The sequence below is a fragment of the Natrix helvetica genome (assembly GCF_964273705.1).
Source record: "Natrix helvetica genome assembly, chromosome: 4".
NCBI lineage: Eukaryota > Metazoa > Chordata > Lepidosauria > Squamata > Natricidae > Natrix > Natrix helvetica.
In genome coordinates, this window is record NC_138550.1 from 105,075,861 (window position 1) to 105,091,588 (window position 15,728).

General features: G+C 39.3%; 1 protein-coding gene across 1 annotated transcript; it reads right to left on the reverse strand.

Moving 5' to 3' along the window:
* Positions 1 to 1,605: 1,605 nt before the first annotated feature.
* LOC309390678 (uncharacterized protein C6orf62 homolog) lies at positions 1,606 to 9,802 on the reverse strand. The gene is made up of 5 exons (XM_081950264.1): positions 7,609 to 9,802; positions 6,881 to 7,057; positions 4,677 to 4,802; positions 3,426 to 3,560; positions 1,606 to 2,884 (listed from the first exon to the last, which is right to left on the reverse strand). The coding sequence occupies exons 1-5, from the start codon at positions 7,735 to 7,737 to the stop codon at positions 2,759 to 2,761; spliced, it is 693 nt and encodes a 230-aa protein (XP_081806390.1). The 5' UTR covers positions 7,738 to 9,802; the 3' UTR covers positions 1,606 to 2,758.
* Positions 9,803 to 15,728: the final 5,926 nt, after the last annotated feature.

Below are 15,728 nucleotides of genomic sequence, written 5' to 3' on the forward strand. Positions count from 1 at the left end.
AGCAAATCTATTGTTCTCTATAGTTGGCTTTGCAAAACCATTGTAAAACATGTTAATGTGACTACAGGGAATTGTAAATGGCCACAAATGCAGCCATGTTGCCAATTGCCCAAAGTACAGTCACATGGCTTCAGGGGAGGCAACTGTCATAACTTCAGAGCCAAGTTAGAAGTCCCTTTTTTTGGGTGTCGTAACTTAGAATGGTTGGTAAGCAACCAATCAATCATAAAGCAAGGACCACTTATACAAATCAAGTAAATAATTACATTGAATTTTTCATGTATGTTAGGGTTTTAAAGATTAAAGACTTCTTTAAATATTAAAGTATGTATATTTATGTCACATGTTTACAAAAAGTGTAGATGCCCTTAAGTTCTATATGTTTAGGAAAAAGATCAAACCGACAACCTTTTATACAGGTATTGCATGGACTTGACTGGTTCAAGCTAATTTGTAACAGAAAAAGTAATGTGAGAACATTCTATAACATCAAGCATGTTATCTAATTTTTAATTTACGTTTCTGTATCCTTAAAAAAAACCTTAAATTTTATTATGTATTCCACATAAAATTCTCTTGCTTTTTAATGTAAAACAAAGCAAATTAATAAATGCAGAATGCCATAATACCAACTACAATTCTTAAGATTCCAGAGATGGTTTCGAGACCATCTTAGTTTCTAGATATGATTACAACAAAGAATCTTTATTGCTATGGAGCATAAAAAACCCAAACGGAGGAAGTTACGAACTGCAATTTTATAGCAATTGGTCTCGGCTAAGGACTCTGATAGGACTGAATTTTAAGAATAAATTGAGCAATTGCTATGAGTAGGAACTGTAGAGAAGTTCAATTTAATGAGCTATTGAGACAGGATCTTAATTTTCCTGTATGGTTCACACTTTACATGTATTTCAATGGGCTCAAGGATAATAGGGTCTGGTTTTTTTTAAGTGTTCATGTTACGGCTACTCCCATTCCTTTTAAATATTCAATGTTATTCATGTCATGTCTTCTGTTATATGTGGGGTCTCTGTAAATCAATAGTTAATACTATTTCATCTGGCTGATTTTGAAGATACAATTTTTTCCCATCAAGTTAGAAGCAGGGAGAATGTCATTTCTGTTAACCCTTTTCAGTAAAATCCTGTAAAACAACATTATATGTACTTTATCATAATGAAGTAAATATAAAAATGTTTCCCTTTGCATAATCCTTTTAATAGATAAATTGCTATTTTAATTAGCAAGTAATTCTGAGTTGAATAGAAAAAAAGATTAAAAATAGATTCTGTTCCCAAGAAATGCCAGTTTCCTGGTTTAGCATCCTCTTCACAAACATTTACACGTATGCATATATAGCATATTCTCTTCCAAATGTATATTAATAATTATCACTAGATAATTAGGTTGAACTAATTTACAAAGTGACTGTCCAGATGAGCTAGTGAGATTCACTGAATCTGTATCGGTCCAATACCAATTCAACATTCTAGAATTACATTACGTTATCAGTTGATACTGTCATGGATTGTGTTGCGGTATCAATTTAGTGCTTGCATACCTTACAACTGGTATGGACTTCATAACTTAATAGAGCAGATAAACGTTCAACTAATTTGTTTATTTTCATTTGTTCCAATTCCAAACAAAAGCTAAATACAAATTTTAAACAGATAAGCACTAGATTTACCCAAAGGGAGTTGGCTTATACAGATTTACTTCAGTAAAATTATTCAACCCATAAGCAAAGCGTTCTTTGCAAAAACTATACAGTAGTCTTTCTTATGTTCATTGCACAATCTTAAACAAAATATGTTCTGTCAAAACCAACTTTGACACTCCAAACAATATTTTACAATTAAATCCACAAATGCTTTTGATCTTATTCCTCCCACCCCACCCCACCCACCCTATCGAACCTCTGAGGGTTTTCCATGTCAGAAATGTTTTGGAAACCAGTATTTCCTACTCAGTTCACCAGCCATTTTACAAGTCAACTCTCGGGGAAAAAAGCAATCCTCTGCCAACATTGTTTCTGCAGCTGCTATTTTTAATTTAGCTGCTTTAGGCTACTTCAGACCCCAGGTCTGTAAAATGTACTCAACTTAACAGACTCTACATTTAGTTATACAGCAAACTGGGGAAAGAGATCCAAAAAATGAGAATGCTAGTAAACTCAAACATGGCCAAGTAAAATATGAGAGGCAATTAATGCCTACAATGAATGAGATGCTTTTCTTCCTTAAAAGATTTCTTTCCCATAGTAAGCCATCTACTGTAGCAAGCCAGAGAACTTATCGTCAAAATGAGTCTGACACAGCTCTGATACAATCATGTTAAAAGCAACGCTTAGAAGGCTTTTACACCCTTACATTCACTTTTCACCCTATGAATACTGAAACAGGGGACATGACCAGCACAAATGGACATACCACCATAAATGATCGCTTTGTGCTCTCAGATAACATTTCTTTCAGTGTGTAACAGTCCCTTCATTTCACATTTTGGTAAGATGCTCATGCAATGCAGAAATATGCAGAGCATTCTCTTTCATAAAGTCCATGCAGAAAACATCTTAAAAAAAAGTTCTGAGATACAAATGATAACAGAAAATAATCCAGGATGATCAAGGTTCACGATGGATAGTGTTCTGAGCATGTGTCCATTTTCTTCTATTCCGAAAGAATAAATGGCGAGGAAAGTGGAAACTACACTCCTGCAATCTGTGATTTTCCCCATTTTGCTGGCCAGAACCCTATTCTGGCATGTATGGGCGGAGGTGATCCTCTATAGTACCAACCGCCCAGTGGGTGAGTTGCTCCTGTGGCAGATACAGGCAGATGCTGCATAACTTGAAGATTGTAGCTTTGTTTTTTGGAGTCTGTAAAAAATACATAATTTCAGAACCAAGGATAGGGGTTTCTTTATGCATGGGAAAAAAGCTTTAAATTTCTCCCAGTTTGTCTTTTCAGAAATATTTAGGAACTTGAAAGGAAGCATAGAGAACAAAACTAAAAATCTGTCACTATTTTTTTTACTGGATATGCAACTTTATCAGAGTTCTATACTTTACTTCTTCTCTCAGAGAAAATGCTTTTCCCAAGGCTACATTAAGTTACACTTTAAAAGTTCAGTAGAGACTCAGTACTAGGGAAACAAAAAACCTATTGATGCAGACAGACAGACATATTTGCTTGCGTGCCTCGAATCTATATTTTTCAATTCTACAATTTAAAAGTGTGCTGCCTGTTTGAATGTTCGTTACACTACCAAAATACAAAAAAACAGCTAATTGTTATACCTCACTATATTATGCTTAATGCGTATTGTATGCACCGTATTATCCATCTATATTCAATGTTCTGTCATGACAACTGCTAAATAATAAATGAAGCAATTATTGTATACTGGAAGAAGTTTACCTGCAAGTGCTGTCTGTCAATGAAAAGAAACACTGACTGGTTAGGGTTGTTGATAACAATTCCAGTCTTGTCCTTTCGGCTCAGTACATGCAGAAACTGCTTTTCATAGTCACCATGATGAAATTCAAACCTGGCCTATTCAAAATATTCAACAACAAAAAATATTTTAATTGAAAATTTAAAAAGCAGTCTTGTAGATATTTTTTGAACTATTACATGCTCTCTGATGCCCAGTAACTCTGGGTGCCCACAACTGTCAAAAAAACCAACTTAAAAACAAAACAAACCTAGTGGAAGACAAAAGAATTACAAAGAAATTAAACCCAGAGGGGAACAAAAAAGAAGAAAAGAACATGGGTCACCTTCTAAGATCCACCAACTGAATTATGGGCAAATGAAATTATTTTTGAATCAAATAATACTAAATTCTGGAGTCTGAAGAAAAGTATTCAATTCTTTTGCCTCCCCTATTCCAATTTACAAGCTATTATTCTGTATAAGTTTAACAAATTTAGCAATTGGGAAAACTTTTTTTTCTATTGTTAAATCATATTAGAACTTTTTGGTGTGAAATTACAGCTGCCAGTTCTTTAGCTCATACTGGCCTTCATATGCATCAGATTTTTCCCAAGTACCTAGGATGTCATAATGTATTGGCATAGCATATGTGCAGATCCAAGCACTGTCGTCTTTTGTAATTCAATATTGACAAATGGAAAATTTGTCAATATGCATAGTTTCTAAGTGCTGTTCAATTTTTTTTGGGTATGGCACCCAGTGTGCCAATAACTACTGGGGCCCTCACAACCAATTTGTGCATTATTTGTTATACAGTGTTAATCAAAGTAAAATAAGCTTATTGAACTAGGAGATTGATTCAAAAAAATAAAGCAATATTTTAAAAATAGCAGAATGCCTTATGACTTAAACCTTCAATATATCACAACTACCAAGGTCATCCAGATCCGTTTGCATGAATACTCATAATTACGCATCTTGTGCTGTAATCAACACTAACTCAAGTAGACAATTACTGCTTTCTATCTATTTTGCATTACAAACCCCATAATAGCCAATTATTGTCTAGGCTTATTTGAGTACATGGAAGTCTTATTCAAAGTAACATTAAGGCACCAGATTGCTAACTGCAGCTTCAGAAATCCAAAAGTCGTATCTGATCAGCATTAAAAGGCAGTGGTTTTCATTTGAAATACCATCTGCTTACTTGAGTTTTATCTTCATATGCCATACCTGAACAGGCCTAAAGGGCTCATCATCTGATCCCTTCCATCTAGAAAACAGAAGACAGACTATCTTCTCAATATCATTCCGAGGCCAAAGTATGAAGTCCATCTCCTGTGTACAGCCAATCACATCCTGAAGAGATAAAAATCATTTAATGGTATCCAATATAGCATGCAAAGATGTATTAATCAATAACAACAAATTGTACATGTAATTAATTTATACACATACAGTATTAAGATTTTTTTATTCTAAATAGTACATTTTTTTCCAAATTTAAGACATCTCAAACTCAAACATCTTTCAAATTTAAAATAAAGCCCACATATACAGGTAGACCTGACTTACAGCAGTTCATTCAGTTATCATTCAAAGTTACAACAGCACTGATAAGTGACTTATGACAATTTTTCAGTTATGACCTTTGTAAACCCCAATTGACTCATACTTATGATTGTTGCTGTGTCCAAGGACATGTGATCACCTTTTCAAAGGAAACCAGATTCACTTAACAACCAGGTTACAAACTTACCAATTATACTTGATTCACTTAACAACTATGGAAAGAAAGGTTGCAAAATGAGGTAAAACTCACTGCCTCACTTAACATACATTTTGGGCTCAATTGTGGTTGTAAGTCGAGGACTACCTGTACCCCATCCAACTGTTAAATCCAAGCATGGAAATTTTAAGAGAGAATTTCTATACAAAATTACCCAAACTAAAGCATCAAACTTAGTCATCACATACAATTCAGTTTGAAACTATAGTATTCTCTTGTTCAAACAATTTTTAATATTAATATTTGCCACTTTAATAAAATCCAGCATACATAATTTATAGAATTTAAGTCATGGGTTTTTTCTGTGAGGACTAATCTATTTGGTTTAGATCTTGAATAAGCAGTAACCACCTGCTTTGGAGAGCATCTTGTGAGTAATGTTTTTACAGGTATCTCCTGCTAATGATGATTTCTATAGATTCTCCTCCTCTGTAAATTTTTAAAAGAAATTTTTGACTGAAAAATTCTCCAAAGGAGCACAGAAAAGCTGAAGAAAAAGGACACAATATAGGTAGCCCTCAACTTATGCCTAATTGTCTAGTGAGCATTTGAAGTTCCAAAGTGTCTACTTGGAAGTACCTATGACCTGGATTCAAAGTTCCGATAGTCCCCCCACCCCATGGTCATGTGACCACACTTTAAGCACTTGGTAACAGAGTTGCATATAAGTTTGCAGTATCCTGCAGTCATGTGACCCCATAGCAAACTATAGGTCTGCTTTATGAGCGTGTCATTTGCTTTACGGCCATGATGTTCACTGCTGCAAAAAGTGTCATAAAATCGGATTGGTTAACATGACCAATCCATTTTATGACCATCACAAGTTACAACCATGATGGGCAAGCTCCATAATGGTTATAACTCAAGGATACCCTGTGAGAATAATCTCGCTCACTTCCATTAGGAGAATCCAGGGGCAACAGAAAAAACTGATGAGGCCAAAATGGAAATATATGCCGTGACATTATCACCCAACTGCAATTACATACTTGTGACCTGATGCTGACACAAATAGGTAAATCACAATTTTTACATGATACTGTTGTCACATCATGGCAGGGTCCTTCATTTGATCACAAATCTATTCATAGATAAGAACTCAGAATATTGTACAAGATAATTTTGGAGAAATTAAAGACAAAGCAGCTGATTAGGATATATACTTTTGAATTATTAATATTTAATAATATTAATATTCAATAGTATTAATATTCAATAATATATTTTAATAGGATGATTTTACCTTATTGCAATGATATCTGATAAAACAAGGTATGGTAGGTGAGACTTGGAAAATTAAAACTAGGGACAAACCATAGGTATATTCTACTATAAAATATTATTCATGAGCATAATCTCAAAATTTTGCATGTCTTTTTATATATCCAAAGCTTTTAAAAGAAATACAGTAAGTTCTACTAGGTAACATAATAAATTCCATATCAGTAAAGACATACTGAATATTAATATTAAAGATGTAATAGAAAAGAAGGAAACTCCTTGTAGAAGTATTTCTCTTAGTAAAACCAGTATCATCTGTTTTAAAATTGTACTTGACCATGAATCTTTGATCCAAAAGCACAGCTGGAGCAAGGACTGTAAGAAAAACATTTGACTGTCGAAAATAGAAGAAAAAAAATAATTTTACCCTGCGCATAGACTGATAGCGTGGTGCATGTAACTGTACAATATCCTTTTGAAGAAGCTCGATGGAACTTTCCAAGGAATAACTGGAATCTCGCACACCTTTCAGGATATTTTCTTCATAATTATTGGTCATAACTGGTATCACTTCAGACACTTCAAAGAGTGCTGACTTTTTTCTCTAAAGAAAAGAAAATTAAGAAACATTTGTTACTAAGAAATAAATGTTGAAGTTCAAATATAAAATTTAGGAAAGTTAATTATCATGAAGTTCAACCTTACTTTTAAAAGGATGTGTGCAAAGCAAAAATTCATCTCTTAATTCAATGAAAAATACTAATATTAAAATCAGAGTCTTTAAATAAGTGGAGTTTGGCTGAAAGACACAATTTGCTGGGGGAGGGGGTTAAATTCAGTTTTGGGTGCCTATATTCCTCTCATGCACCATACATACAAACCCCACACAATATAAAATATTTAGAATTATCCTTCCACACTTGAACATCTGTAATTTTACTAACAAACACAATGGAACTTTACAATAGTACCATTAAGTTATGGTACTTAGTGGTTATGTGCATTAAGAAATGTATTCAATAAACAGTCTATTTTTTATGCCAAGAAAAGCTTATGCCTTTAATATATATTCTCCATTGTTTTGATTCTAAAAAACTTTCAAGATCATTAAGTATGTATTTTATATGCTGAAATAACAAACAGAAATAAGATTACCTTGTCTTTGAATACAAAGGCAATATACATCTTGAAATCAAACTGGTCAGCTAGAGATTCTTTTTTCTTTTTAAGCTGAGCACGAAGTCTGTTCAGAGCTTGTTTCTTCCGGGAGTTTGGGTCCCCCATTTTATAATACAGATGGTACAAAAGCCTTTGGAAACTGTCACTAAACTGTGGGCCCTTTTTTCATAAGACTCAAGTGCAACAGAAACAAGTCATTTTATTCCTGCTTATACCACTGAATCAATAAAACAGAGGCAAACCCCCAAAGTGCACCTCAGGCAATTGTTTTACAAGACTGTCTTACTAGAGGGGTCATAAAACAAAGTAAGTAGTTGTCCAACCATTACTGGACAAAGGGTTTGCACACATTACCCAAAAAGATTTTTTTTGAAGAAAATACACTGATATACACAGTTTAAACCACAGGAATAAAGGGGCAAGAACAGGAGAAAAATCTTATCACAATTTATATGCATAAAAAAAGGAATAAAGGGGATGGACCCAATCCATTTGGGTGTTGTTTCTTTGCCCCAAGCCCCCCCCAAAAAAACCCAAACAAAAAAATTGAAATTAAAGACAGTACTCTATCACACCCAGGTTCATGACTCTGCTGATTATTATTACCAAGATTGCTGCTATTGCTATACTGCCTGCTTAATTTTCAATGATGATTAGACTTGGGAAAAAGCAAAGGAAGGAGTGCAGAAGAGGAGTGGATGTCCCGGGAGGCAAGACGTTTCCCTACTAACAAAATCATCAACAGCAGACAACACAGTGCTGGTTTGCCGAAGAGCAAGAAGTTTGGAAAACAGCAGAGTCATTTCTAACTTCATCACGCTCACAATCAGGCACACGGTCGTCGCCCCGAGGCCGCCTCTGTTAGAGAAAACGGGGATCATGGTGGCCATCAATCAAAGCTTAAAAGGGAAGCCAAAAAGGGAGTAGCCGGCCTAAAGATCTCCAGGCTATCTAGCAGTCCCCTCAGCAGGGGAAGAGACCTACATACTCCAATTGCTGTCTATCCCCATCAACTGTCCTCCTTTCTCCGCCACCGCCGCAACGGCCACTTGTTTAGTTGGGGCTGGGCATGGCTGGTGCGATGTCGCCTCCTCTCTCTCTCTCTCTCTCTCCCTTTAACCGACCTGAAGAGGAAGAGAAGGGCCTGTGCTCAGCGCAGGGGGAGGGAAGGGGACTCAGCCCACAGTCCCGGGACTTTCTCTCGCATTCAGCTGGCTCCAATTTCCCTCCTTTTGAAAAGGGGAAAGCACGGAGGAGGGAGGCCAGACGTTCTCAATTGCAAAAGGGGGAGAGAGAGTAAAAAATTAAGAGAAGCAAAAATAGCCGTTGGGGCTTTTGCGTTGAGTCGAATCAAATCATTTTTAAAAAGGGGTGGGGGTGGGGGGAGGTTACCCCGCTCGTCCCTTTCGTAATTGCTTCGGACAGGAGTTCGACTTTTTTTTTATAAATAAAAAAATAAAATAAACCAAACGCCCTCCCTCACCTCTTTCAACTTTCCCTCATAGAAACAAAAAAAAAAAAAGTTAAATTTCTCTCTCCTTTTTTAAAAATTTTGTCACCTCGGTGGGAGGCGCAGGCGGCGAGAGAGCGCGGAGCGGAGAGGGCGGCCTGGCCTGGGCTCGCTATCCGCAGCCGGCGGGCGCGGGCGGAGCAGTGGAGGCTGTGGTGGTGGCGGCGGCGCTGCTAGCAGCACGGGTAGGAGCCATGTCAAGATAAAGCCACCAAGAAGCCGCCGAGCTCCCCCATCCCCTCTGCGCTGTTCACGACGACCGGGCCGCCCGCACTGCCGCTGCTCAGCCCCAGCAGCCTGGTCCCCATAGCCTAAGCTCGGCGCCCCGGAGCCGCCGGGGGAGCGCAAATGGTGGCGGCGGCGAAGGAAGGAGGAGGAGGAGGAGGAGAGGGAGGAGGAGGAGGAGGAAGTAGCGAAGGCGAAGGCAGGCTGGGCCGGGCAGACCCTGAGCTACGAGGCTCCGGCAGCTGAAAGGGCAGGAGGCAAGAGAGCGAGCGAAGCCCCCCCTCCTGTCCCCTCTCAGGCGAAGGAATAGCGCGCGAAGGAGGTCCTCGGTCCGGAGGAAGCGGGAGGCGACGAGGAAGCGTCAGTCGGAGCGGAAAAAAACCTCCTCAAAATGGCAGCCGCCGCCTTTCCTTCTTGCCTGAGTCACACGGATCGGCTCCGCCTTTCAAGCCGCGGCGCAGGCGCTCTGCGGAGGACCGTGCCACTCGGCAAGCACGCGGGGGGAGGAGAGAAGGAAAAGGGGAGAGAGTTTGGAAAGCCCGATGGGGGTCGGGATTCGCAGGGGATGACAAACCGGAGGACTGCGCGCGTGTCAGGCAGAATACAGCGGGCTGCGTCCTGTGCGCGGTTGCAGGCGTTTCAGGCTGCAGTCTTAAAACAACCCCCCCGCCGCCGCCGATAAGTACGCCCCAATGAACACAGCGAGGTTTCTGGCACTGAAAACTTAGATTTGCGCACAGGCGTTACCCAGAGACCGAGTTCGCATCACGGGCTAATTGTGGTTCGCGCGTACAAAGCCCGTCAAGCGAGTTAGTTAATAGTTCAGCGTTCGTATAAATCCAGAGACCTGGATTCAAATAAACGATGGTGACATTTACTCAACCGATCCCCAAGAACATTTGAGTCGTCGCAACTTTATCAGCATGGAGGGTTTATCTTTTTAAACAGACAGTTGGGAATATTGGCTTATCTGTCCGTTTCTCTAGTTGACGGTTTACAGCTGCAGTTTTTCATTTGCTGTTTACTGTCAATTAGTTTATTCTTGCAAGATTTTTTGGGGTGGTGGTGGTGTATTGGGATCTTTTACATGTAGCAAAGTCCGGTCAAACTTTCCCCTCCTATTACCTGTAAGGACTAATGCTTTGTATCATGAATTACACAAGGATATTAATCTGAATGATAAAACCTTGTTTACATCTCTCACACATTTAACTGGGTTAAAGGCAGACCAGCATCCTGTCCCAGCTAAGAAATTCAGGCATTTTAAAATGAAGAGGGAGCTCATGTTATCCACCTTAAGTTATATGGATGTCTTGTTTAACCTGGCCTTCTGTAGCATCTGGACTCAAAATAGTCACCTTTAGGTGAGTGTTCTCACCTGGCCTAATGCAGATAAAATAGGGGGGAAGTCTTCAAGTTTAACACTCTTCCAATTTCTGGCAGCATATGGAATGTGTTTTCCTATTTTCTCCCATTGTTTTTTTCAACTTCACAGTCCTGGAGTCCCCTGATGGCCTCCAATCAATATAATATCCAGATATGGTCATGGTTAACTTAACTCCCAGGTCATGTCCAAAGATGAACTGTCCAAATTATTTTGTCTGTTCTCCTGTGTGTGAAAAAAAGAACTAGCAGATGACAGAAATTAAGTCAGTTCCTTTCTTAACTTTCTTGGCCTAATGCAGAAATTTAATTCAAAAACAGCCATCCTTAACTACTGTAGCCGTAATTGTAATTTATTTGGTGCCAAAGAGTTTATGTTCTGGCACAAAGGCAGTGCCAGATAGGATAAAACACACTGTGTAAACACAAAGCCGACCTGCCAAAGCAGCCACCCAGTGGAAGGAAGTTTGAATTAATGACTGGAAAAATAAAATAAAAATGTTGTGCAACTGAGAAAAATCAGCTGGGAAGTCTTTACTGAAAAGCCACTTTTCCTGTCTGGAGATTCCCAATCATCCAGGTCACGATTGTCCCAAAGGTGCTTGTTCCAAAAGGCAGCTGGACTTCCTTGCCCCCCCCCCTGAAAACGATTCGCTTCTCATCCAAGAAACTTCTACGGTTTTAAATTGAGGTATGGGGAACAGAAGAATTTGAGTGCTAACAGCCCAGAGGACTGCAAATAATATAAATCCTTCTCTTCCCTGCTTGTTATTTAGAACTGAAGAAGCTTCTTCAATAAGCAGTTTTACAGAGTCAGCCTATTGCCCCCAACAATCTGGGTCCTCATTTTACCCACCTCGGAAGGATGGAAGGCTGAGTCAACCTTGGGGAAAAAAGCAAGTGTTTTGAAGGTCTCCCATATCAAAATGCAGGGGAGGTCCTGTTTGGAGTTGGCTACCCAATTGCGGGATGACTATTTTCTGTTTTTATGGTAGGCTCCACGAAAAAAGGGTGTTCTTGCTACATTGATTTTATGTCATCATGGATTTGATGGTACGGATCAGAAGTATTGGCAATCTTGTTTGGATGTAACAAAGAGTGCATTACAGTTGATTTTTGGTCTGGTCTACCTAGAGCAGTGGTTCTCAACCTGTGGGTCGGGACCCCTTTGGGGGTCGAACGATCCTTTCACAGGGGTCGCCTAAGACCACCGGAAAACACATATTTTTGATGGTCTTAGGAACCGAGACACCAATTTTATGATTGGGAGTCACCACAACATGAGGAACTGTATTAAAGTGTCGCACCATTGGGAAGGTTGAGAACCACTGACCTAGAGGGACTGACCTTGCACGGATGACCTGTGTGTCTCTTGGCAGCCATCCAGTGGTTGTCTGGATTTTTTGCATATGGTGTTCTAACATGGCAGATTTTCACACATTGTTGATCATGCTCATTGCCTGTATTTTCTCAACATACTATGCTAAAAGATGACAGAATAGTTTATGACTAGGTTAATTAGATTAATTCAGCAAGCACTGCTTTAGCACTGTAAAAACAGAGCTTCAATATTAAGGTTAGACTGCCATCTAGTGGAAGCTGCCACTGATTTCCATTCAAGTTCAGTGATAAAGGAAATATTTTCCATTTACTATTATATAGCACATAGTTTGATTGGCACACATATCTTTGTAAACATTCAGGTTGTATAACAATTAAATACTAACAATTATTTGAACTCTAATTTTAAGTGGATTTTTTTTCAACCAAGGTTGGCCAAATTATGTATGCGTCTCTAGAATTCTTTCATTCCTTTCTAGGTAACATTGGATTTCTGCAACAAGTTATTCATCCTTTTTTAAACAAGAGGGGCTGCTACGAAGAAGAGGATATCAACCTATTTTCAAAAGCACCAGAAGGCAAGACAAGAAACAACGATGCAAACTAATCAAGCAGAGAAGCAATCTGTAATTAAGGAGAAACTTCCTAACAGTGTGTTGGAAGAAATGCCCTTCTGGGTTTGGCTCCAAGTGGGGAAAAAGACACTGGAGACATGGAGGCTGCTTGGAAAGATGGTTTAATGGTGGACAGGATCACATGGCTTGAGTTCCTGAACAGAAAAGGGGGGTCACATACTTCCAGATGTTGGGTGAAGAAGAGGGCCAAGAAGGGGCTTGCTGGGTTTTTAATACTCTATTCGGCCCCACCTCCCTTGTTTCCTGTTCCTGTGTAAGAAATGTATTCTGATTGGTTGAGGCCATGCAGGGCAATTCTCTAGGGCAGGGGTGTCCAAACCTGGCAACATTAAGACTTGTGGACTTCAACTCCCAGAATTCCACCCCCCCAGGGTCCTATAAAGCCTCTGGAGCCTGGGGAGGGTGAAAAATGGCTTTAAAAAAGGGTGAATGCAGCTGGCCAACATGTGCATGTCAGCTGACAGGGCAGCGCCTTACATGCCCTGACAAATGGCTCTGCGTGCCACCTTTTGTAAATTCAATATAGAAAAATTATCCAGGCTATTATCATAGCTCATTGTTTGAATAGCTATTTTAATTATTAGTACATCATTTGGTTTCTTTTGCATGTCCAGTGTAACATTTCTTTCCATGTCATTCTTGTAGACTGTCAGTTGTAAATCTAGCTTCAACTCAGTCTCCGTCTTACCAAGTAGACCTTGTTTTTCTTCCATGACATGTCTTAGACATCATCTCTCCACACAGGGAGATGTCTCTGTTGACACTATTGAAATATTAAAATTAAGTTCTGAATCAATTGCTCAAAAATATCCTTAGTATATTCTTCTTTCCCTCCTTCCTTGCTCCCCTCCCTCCCTATCAGAGTCATGTAAGCTAGCCCGCTTGAGTTATCTTGGTTCAATAATTGTTCTTAAACCTTCCAGTTTTGCCCAACTGAAGGTTACAAAGAGACATGATAGTTTTGGTGGTATATGGCTATTAGTCTCATTTTTGGAGGCTTGGATAAACTGATGTTGTTTCTTAATTACGGTATGTTGAATCACCATAATTGATCACAGTTTGCCTTGAGACGATTCAGTGTGTATAGGTCAGTGATGGTGAACCTGTGGCACGTGTGCCACAGGTGGCACGCGGAGCCGTTTGTCAGGGCACGCGAAGCTCTACCCTGTCAGCTGGCCAGCTGAGTTCACCCTTTTTTAAAGCCATTTTTCGCCCTCCCCAGGCTCCAGAGGCTTTATAGGAGCCTGGGGAGGGCAAAAAGAGCCCCCCGCCCCCCTTGAGGCCCTCCGGAGGCTTCATGAGCTTCCCTGAAGCCTCCGGAGCTCAAAAAACCAGCCCTACGGGCAAACCGAAAGTTCGGGAACGGACTTCTGGTTTGCTCAGAGGTTCGTTTTGACTGCTCCGGAGATTCAGGGAAGCCTCCTGAAGGTCCCTGAAGCCTTCAGAGCACTCAAATGGACCCTCCGAGCAAACCAGAAGTCACTTCCAGTTTGCTCGGAGGGTCGTTTTGACTGCTCTGGAGGCTTCAGGGAAGCCTCCTGAAGGTCCCTGAAGCCTCCGGAGGGCATCTAAAGCCTCTGGAGCCTGGGGAGAGCAAAAAAAGCATGCAAAAAATGGGTTGCGCCTGTAGTGTGCGCATGCACACTGGGGGGGTCACGCATTGCATTATGGGTGCGGCACGCCCACACACGACCCCCCTGCGCTCCCCCCACTTATGGCCAAAAAAGGTTCGCCATCACTGGTATAGGTGATATGGTTTCCAATGCATTCCCCCAAATGAAGACATAGAGATGCACCATTCACCCAGATATATTTTATTATACCCGATAAGTGATTCAACTCTTATATTATGAAAAAAATAGAAGAGGACATTTTCTATGCCATGTTTCAAATTACACATCCTTTTGCATAGCAAACATTCAAAACAAGCTGGCTGAACCCAATGCGAAACCTCAATATTTGTTCAAACTACACAGAGGAAAAAATATTGAGATTGGCAAAATGTTTATATGAACGTAAATGTCACAACATGTTTTTATACATACTAGAACTTTGCCCTTAGTGGGCTAAAAAAAGGGTGTAACTTAAAGTCCTTCTGTTGGATTGCTTGTATTACAGTAATAATATATAATAATTCTTGCAAATGTCTCTATCATCTAAAGTTAGAACTTTTTCAGTTCTGAAACAAGAGCTTCTTTGCAAATGCCTCCTGGCTGAAGAAATTAAAGGGAATTCTGGCTGAATGATAATGGTATGTCTAGTAAACCTTTTTACATGAGGTGAAGAAGGAATGCCTCTATTATTATAAACACCTGACAGAGATATCAGAGCCAAAAACAAATTAAAGGAAAACAAACAAACAAACTCAAGTTTCTAACTAATGATATTATTACCATGATTGTTCCAATTGTTCTAAAACCCGTTCTACAAATTTCTGGAATAGACATTCTTAATTAAATAGCATTTAATTAAGGGTGTGAAATTAATGTAAAATGCCCTTGTCTTAGATCTAATGCATATTAAAGTAATTATTTGCTGATGGCACTAATTTATAGTGCATGTGGGAAATTATTTGAATGAATGCTTTAGCTGAAGGAGCTGTTTGCACTATTTTCCAGTTTAAGGAAAACAGATGCTTCATGGATATAAGGTAGATAGCTGGGGAAACATCTGTAGATTAATTTCCCCAAGTGGTATACTAGAACTGTGATATACAAGGCACTGCATTTTTATTCCCATTATCATGAATCTGAAAAAGGCAATCAAGATTCTTTTTGATCATCTTACTTACTCTTACTACTTTGCTACAAAATATATAAATGCGCTCACTGCCCTCTCCCAAACTTGCCAGCCCCAAATGCAGAAAATACTGTGCAAGGTAAACACAGTGGTCTAATCTTGCATTAATGTCAATATGGGAGTTGATTTAGGATTTATTTTAAAAAACCTGGATGGAAGGAGTACAGGTAGTCCTCAACTTACAACCGACATTGAACCCAAAA

What these genes read in the sequence shown, in the direction of transcription:
- LOC309390678 (XM_081950264.1), bottom strand. Translation starts at nt 7,737, where the DNA reads ATGGGGGACCCAAACTCCCGGAAGAAACAAGCTCTGAACAGACTTCGT. An exon ending in CCTTTGTATTCAAAGACAAG is followed by an intron (nt 7,058 to 7,608) that starts GTAATCTTATTT and finishes TCTTTTCTTTAG; the next exon opens with AGAAAAAAGTCAGCACTCTT. An exon ending in GCTATCAGTCTATGCGCAGG is followed by an intron (nt 4,803 to 6,880) that starts GTAAAATTATTT and finishes TTATCTCTTCAG; the next exon opens with GATGTGATTGGCTGTACACA.